This window comes from Plectropomus leopardus, chromosome 1, assembly GCF_008729295.1.
Source record: "Plectropomus leopardus isolate mb chromosome 1, YSFRI_Pleo_2.0, whole genome shotgun sequence".
NCBI classification, from domain to species: Eukaryota; Metazoa; Chordata; class Actinopteri; order Perciformes; family Serranidae; genus Plectropomus; species Plectropomus leopardus.
In genome coordinates, this window is record NC_056463.1 from 10206467 (window position 1) to 10213928 (window position 7462).

General features: G+C 40.2%; 1 protein-coding gene across 1 annotated transcript; it reads right to left on the minus strand.

Annotated features, from left to right (window-relative positions):
* Positions 1-57: 57 nt before the first annotated feature.
* On the minus strand, positions 58-6796 carry slc24a5 (solute carrier family 24 member 5). The gene is made up of 9 exons (XM_042489412.1): positions 6640-6796; positions 6122-6301; positions 4516-4599; positions 4247-4350; positions 3982-4082; positions 2558-2841; positions 2241-2447; positions 669-770; positions 58-406 (listed from the first exon to the last, which is right to left on the minus strand). Exons 1-9 carry the CDS (start codon positions 6794-6796, stop codon positions 84-86), a joined length of 1542 nt encoding a protein of 513 aa, XP_042345346.1. The 3' UTR covers positions 58-83.
* Between the last annotated feature and the right edge of the window lie 666 nt (positions 6797-7462).

Sequence of the window (7462 nt, forward strand, 5' to 3'; positions counted from 1 at the left end):
ATTTGCATATTTATATTGTGTTTTTTGGCTGTTACTTGAATCTCAGTTTGAAAATATGGCTTCAGTCCCGGACAGGTCAGATCTCAGTCACTGCACAGTCTTATGGGATTATTCCCAATAATCCCCAGCTCATACAGGATGGACAGAGTGGCAAAGAGAATGTAGCAGAAGAGAGAAATCAGTCCCAATTTCCAGTCCAATTTCCAGCCGTTAACGTGAACAGCTACGAAAAGAAAGACAATTGAAAGGAGGAGCGTGGAGGAAATAAAGACAAGTCCTGAGCTGTTGACCTCTACGGGGTTGTTGGTGTCCACAAAAGCGGTCTTGATGAACCAAGGCAGGCCCAGGCACAGCATGTCGAAAACATTAGAGCCCACAATGTTGGACATGGCCATGTCAGCTTTCCCTGATAAACAGAAAACACGTTTATTTTTGACTTTGTCATTCCTAAAATATCTGATGGGAAAGTGAGTCAGCAAAGTGAATAAGCAATCAATAGTTTCCTCTTGTATGCCTTTCAGCAAGAGCTCAGTGCCCTGCTCTACATTTTAGTGTTCCTTATAAAGAATAAGCTCACTAAGGAAGCGGTTGCTCTTTTTAAAAGTATTGTTTTAGTTTTGCTGGTCTCAAACTTTTTTCTCAGACTGTTGTGATGGACTGATGTTTACCTTCTCTGGCCACCATCACACTGGCCACAGTGTCAGGTATACTGGTTCCAGCGGCAAGCAGAGTGAGTCCCATAACTGTATCAGGGATGCCGAGGGTCTCACCTGTGTAAACATAATGCAAACCCAAAAATCAGAGTCCACCTCCTCCAGCAACATCAAGCTACACGTAGGAGAGAACAGCTGATTTAACTGTGACCAAAGGGTTAATAAATAATCACCCGAGGCAGGGTTGTGACAGGACTTTAGAAATACTGAGGTCATAAGACTGAATTCCTCCAGCAGAGCTCCGCCCACCTTAGAAAAATTCAAAGCCACTAACAACAATGTTTTGAGCATTTAAACACAATACAGAAGGTGAAACAGCTGTAAGAATACTGCCAAATTTTTGTCCCCTCAAAAAACTGTTAAACTCGGTATATAAATAAGGAGGCTTAAAAAACTCAACAGGTGTAATCTTTGAATATAAACTCCTTTTCATGTCACCATACAACCCCCCAAAATTTCCAGGAATATTACGGAAAACATGAGCCTGCGTCCTCAGTGACAGTTACGACTGATTGAAGGCTGTCGTGGGAAGTTGATCCACAAAAAAAGTATTCGGTTCTCAGATAGTTAAAAATACATATATGTAGATATATTACATCTTTATATTTTCACCACAATAATAGAGAAACCGAATGTTTTATTTTATTTTGATTTATTATGTAATTAGTGCCATGAATATATTGGAATTGGCTGAATAAATCAGTTACACTGAATTATACCACTTAAGACTGCTGTAAAAAATGTCATTACACACAACAAAATTCTGTGACTGTTTCAAACTTTAAATGATTTTTACTGATTTCACTACTTTACTAGGCCAGAAAAATGTGATTGTCAGATTCCATGAGTTTTCATCTCAGGAGGGCTCCTTCCCTTCCTGTTAAACAATATAAGGCTGTGAGCAAGCAATGATGCAAATGCAACTGCATTTTAAGAGGGCAAGACAGCCCTTTCTAATTCTTGACTTCTCCAAAAGTTGTAGCAAAAAAAATAACCACATATTTTGAATTTGTCCAACATTGTCAGTAACATACGGTATATTTAAGTTGTACCTGCCTGGTCCCATGTCTGCTGTTTCATAAGACTAAACTCTCCTCCCATGTGAGCCTATCTGACTACAGGATAATAATCTCATTATACTTCGGTAGATCTACCACTGTCACATGATGAAGCTTCCCTCTCAGCCTGGTCCTGGGTCAGTTTTATGTTCTTGAGCCCGTGCCTTGTGGGTTCTTCTGTATGTACACCCAGCCCTCACATGACTGTTTCCTCAAGGGTGAAGCAGGCCGTAATCCTGGTTATGCACATGGCCCACTGGAGCTACAGTCAGCCCCTCTTAACTTTCCAGGACAATGGCATCTCAGGAATTAGCCAGCAGACCAACATGTGATTCTACTCTGCAAATGAGACATTTTTCTCACAAGTTGTGATCCGAAAAAGCTTCCATAACCTGGAGCGTGACGGGCTGATTTACACCTGCAGCTGAACTAACAACACTGCGGAAATGAGCAAAAGTTCTGATCTTACCAACAACAGTGACCATCCACACCAGTATGTATGTGAAACCAGAGATCCAGACAGCGGACATGAGGAAGGTTATCATGAACCATTGCTTCCAGAACCGTCTCCTGCAGTCAGGGATGGTCAGGAAGAGCAGAGTGATGATAGGCAGAGACAGAACCCAGAGGATGCGTTTCAGGTCGCTCTCCGGCACCGCAAACACACTTTTACTCTCTGCTGGGACAAAAACAAGCTATGAGTGGATTTGCATCACATCATCAGAGGCCATGAAGGTCAGACAAGCAAGAAAATGCCTAATAACCGCACCAAAAAGTGAGTTTTACCTTCAGGAATCTCATTGAGGCCATGCAGGCTGAGGGAGAGGTGAGAGTATCCCGAGTCGTCCTGAAAGATCCCGCTGTCTGTTCTGGAGCGACTGTGGACTCGCAGACTGGTTTCATCATTCCAGCCCATCAGAGGCTGCGTCTCAGTCTTCTCACCAGGTCCTTTACCCAGGCAGGTGCAGCAGGGGCTCAGCTTCCTCAGGACGAACTCACTGATGCGAAGGTCAAAGCACAGAACGACGATGTAGACGCCGTAGACCAGCAGCAGACAGGCAGCGTCATACCTGCAAACAGTACAGACACTTTCAGCATTTACATTCAGTCTTGACCTTGGGGACGGATGTAACTGTTAAATAAAATCTAAAAACTGCCTCAGAGAATTAGACTTGCTCAGATGTCAGCATATGACCAAAGTGCAGGACCACGTGATAACATCAGAGCAAGTTTCATTTACTGAAGAGGACTGTGGAATACGGTCAAAAGCTCAGGCAATATCTAATAAAATGCTCCTTACTTTTTATAAAATTTGCCATAGAGAACATTCAGGGTATAATGACCTCGAAAACAGTTTTGTGTCTTCGTGAGTGATTGTTAAAATGTGTTTTAAATGACAAAAATGAACAGAATAAGGAAACTATTTTGGGTTTTGTTTTAAAATCTGAAATGTCTCTTGTTCTTGCAGTGGTGGATGGTACATATTTACTCTATTATATGTACTTCAGTACAGTGTAGATTATTATTCAAGATTTAAACAGAAAAATAATCTCAGAGGATAAAAGCAAGTTGGAGACCTGAATTTTAGACTATATTGACAGAGCCTTCAGTCTATACTTAAATGTTTATTATGCAGAAATGTCAGTTGGCTACGGTTTATAAAAATGTTCGCCAACAAAAGTGAGAATAAAAGACAAGCCCATTTTCACGTGTTTGGCGTTTTGGCTCACTATATTTGCATTTTTCAGTGTCTCTTGGACGCCTTCTGCTGACAGTCTGGCACCCAGCTACCTTTTCATGCGGACTCGCCCTCACCTGAGCGCTGATACACACCCAGAAACAAATATTAAGAAGGAAATCAGAAAATACAGGTAGAGGGCAGAGTCCCTGCAGAAAAATACACCTTCACACAATTCTAGTGGGTCATGTGTGGTGATTGAAAGATTACGTCTGTAAGAGTCTGTACATTGATTTTTTGGAAAATCCTGCATATTTACATTTAAGTTTTCCAGTACACATGGAAATCTATCATTAACATTGATTGCTGGTGCAATTGCTGTGTTTATGAAATATAATTGTCCTATTTAAAGTACATTTATTATACTGTTCTGGCACAATAAACAGCTGTATTTGGCTTTGTCTTTTACAACTAGCTGTCATGTAAGGTTTGAAGATCATGTAACTGTATCCTGATGCACACTTACACTCACCAGTACACCTTGTTATCAGAAATGATGGCAATAACAGCAGAGACACTGATGCCATAAGCCAGGCAGTCCCTGAACAGTGGCCAGCAGGTGAGGCGGCCGGCCTGATAAAGGAAACAAAAATAAATGTTTTACAGCTTATACAACGCAATGTACAAATCGCTTCTTCCGCTTGACCCAGTAAAGGTGCCGCTCTCAAGTCCAGGTAGTGTGTAGTTGGCTGATCTTTGTCTGAATGCTGTGAGTGTGTGATTGTATCACAGTGTACCATAGAGGCCAAGAGTCCACACGCAGCGCAGATTCCTAGCAGGTTGTAGACGGCTGATCCCACGATGGTGCTGACCCCGATGTCTCCCTTTGTCACAAACACACCTAACACACATAAAGACTTCATCTTAGCTCAGAGGACTGGGACAGTGAGGAAGCATTGACAAAAATCACGAGGAAATGTTTGGATAACAAATACAGTACAGCGAAGACACATGCGACACAACAAATGTGCTGGTTGGAAATGCTGTGACACTGATGCATAATTACCCAGAAATGCTGTGACCAGTTCAGGTGCAGAACTTCCAGCTGCCATAAATGTGGCTCCTGCAACATCCTGAGACAGTCCCAGACCTGCAAGAGACAGAAAACATGACAGTTTACATGGTGTGGACAAAATAATAGAATCATCTCATTATACAAATTCCAATTCAACAGTAGCAGAAATTACAACCTCAAAAATGACCAGGACACGGTAACTAAAGCTTCATATATGTAATATTCACTGCAGGGCTACATCTAAAGTATGATATTGCATTATTTCATATATGTATGTTATTTATCCACTCCCTGTAGGCTTAACAGTTAAGTGTCCAGCTTACTAACAGTTATTGAATTAATTGTTTATCCCACTGACAGAAAATTAATCAGCAATTCGTAAAACTCAGGGGACAAAGGGGACTGAATATACAGGGCCATCATGAGAGGAGGCCCGCAAACATACTATGAAAAGCTGTAGATGCAGGGAGGGGCCCTAAGGGAATGACCAGTCCAGAATTTTGTGCTACGCCCCTGTTAATCTGCACAGTTTTGATAAAAGTTTAATTGTTATCATTTAATAAAGCAGAAATGCTATACAAACACACTAAGAGACTCACAAAACGCTAGAAAGGGGTAAAACAACCACAGAGACACAAAATAATGGAAAAGAAACGTAAACAACTACAAAGTTATTCAAAATGACTCAAAGAGGCACAAAATAACTAGGAAAAGACATAAAATGACGATAGAAAGACATGAAATGACAACAAAACAATGCAAAGCAGCTACAAACAGACGTAAACTGACCCCTAAGTGACACAAAATGACACCTGCAAAAAGGTGCAAAGAAATTACAAAGAGGCTAAAGTTACTGGCAAGAATCTTAAATTAACACTAAGAGACATAAAACAACTAAAAGCATGCAAAATGGCTGTAAAGAGACAACATAAACTAGCAATAAGAGGCTAAACAACTCTAAAGTCTGTATGTCTTGCTCTAATAGAGGTGGTGGGGCCTTCTGCATGTCTGTGCCCAGGGGCCAGTGTGTCATCATCCATCCACTTTTTTAAAATTTCTACTTTTTTAAACAGAAAAGCCCATAGTATTCAATGAAATGACCACTGTGCTTATTGTTATTACCCAGGATGTGCAGCATTGGTTTGTGTTGTGTGTGTTTTTTTAAATATTCCTGCTATGCAATCAAAAATAAACACACACAGAAAATCAAACTAAAGCACTGCTCAGTTAAACACACATATGCACAGATCCGTGTAGGATCCTTTGATTTAGTACAGGGTGTGTAGGCTTGATGGGATGTGTGTTTTTGTTTTGTTTTGTTGTATTCCTTTTGTGTCTCCTATTTATTTATTTGGTAATTTAAAAAATCCTGGAGAAGAGCAGTGTCTGCACTTATGTGTGAACTCAGACAGCATCAGTCCACATGTAAGTATCCCTGCAGTATCTGTTCAGTCAGTCCTGTGAAGTTTGCCTACAGTAGTAATCTTATAAATCCTCATTGTTTCCATAATGACATTACATTAGGCTGCAGTGTGACAGCTCGTGTAATGATGCAATCACACCAAACCTCCCATAAGACACATTTCCTTTCACTTACGTTCACTAATCACTTCAAGTGATGGCAGAAAGTAATCATCACAGACTATCGCGACAGCCAGGAGCATGTAGAAAATGAGCATGAAATAAATGACCAGCCCTCCATCCTTCCTCTCCTGCACCGTGAAGAAACCCTCAGGAAACTCGGAGGATTGTGGTGAGATGCAGTCAGTCTCATTCTCTGAAACACACACACACACACACACACACACACACTGTCACAAACAAACACCAGCCTGTTGCTGTAGTTGCCTACTAAACTGCACCAACATTGTTTAAACTCCTGCAGGCAGTTACACGGTATTTTATGCCAATAAGACATGAGGATTAGTAGACCAAACACCGTCACACTTACTGAGCCACAATTGATTACACTTTTTAAAACACCTAAATGAGCCGTGGCATTTTTAATGACTCACTTAACAGACTAGAATAATAAAAAAAATTGTGAGCGATTTAAAATGATTATAAAGTCAGCAAAATCCCGCACATCTACATAGACACGTATGATTTTCTTACCAAGAGCCCGACGCACCCTGGCAGAGTGGCTCTCCTGAGCTGTTTTTGCTGTAAATGATACAAGCTGGACCGTGCAATACAAAAATATTACAAATCCAAGAAAGTACGGTATAAAATCTTTTCTCCTCTTTTTCTGCAGAGCTGCAACCTTACTCATGGTAAAAAAAAAAAGTGAAATTAGCAATTATTCCAAGGAGTCATAGGCTATGTTTCTTTACTTTAATAAGCTTGCAAAAGATTAAAGGTGGACCGAAACTGCCTGTAAGCATCTAACACTACAACTACCCTGCGAGCTGCTGAGAGAGATCATTGAGGGGAGAAAGCATCTTTTAAGGTCCGGTGCTACCAAGAGTGGGGGATCACGAGTTGTGAGTCATTCCAGTCGACTTGAACATGCTCCTCCAGCCTGAGGCGCATCAGAGGGGTGTAATCCATGACCGACAAATCTCAACACCCACACACACCCACACACACACCTTTTTATATACCAATTATGTATATAAAAATTTTATTTTATTTTTATTTTTATTTTTTACAAAAAATAAAAAGAAATAAAAGAAAATAGAGAGAAAAATGAAGAAAATGTAGACGTGTAAGTTAGGCAGGTTGAAAAGCTTAACTTTTCGAAATGTATTTATTTATTTTTAACAAAATGCTTTGAAGCTTGATGTATCAACAAGTGGAGAAAATAATAATAATTTACTTTCATGTAGGCTACTGAGTGACTACAATCTGTCAGTGGGAGTTACTAAGAATTAATAAATAATAGATACGCACATAAATAAATGACTGACTGACTAAATGAATGAATTAATAAACGAAT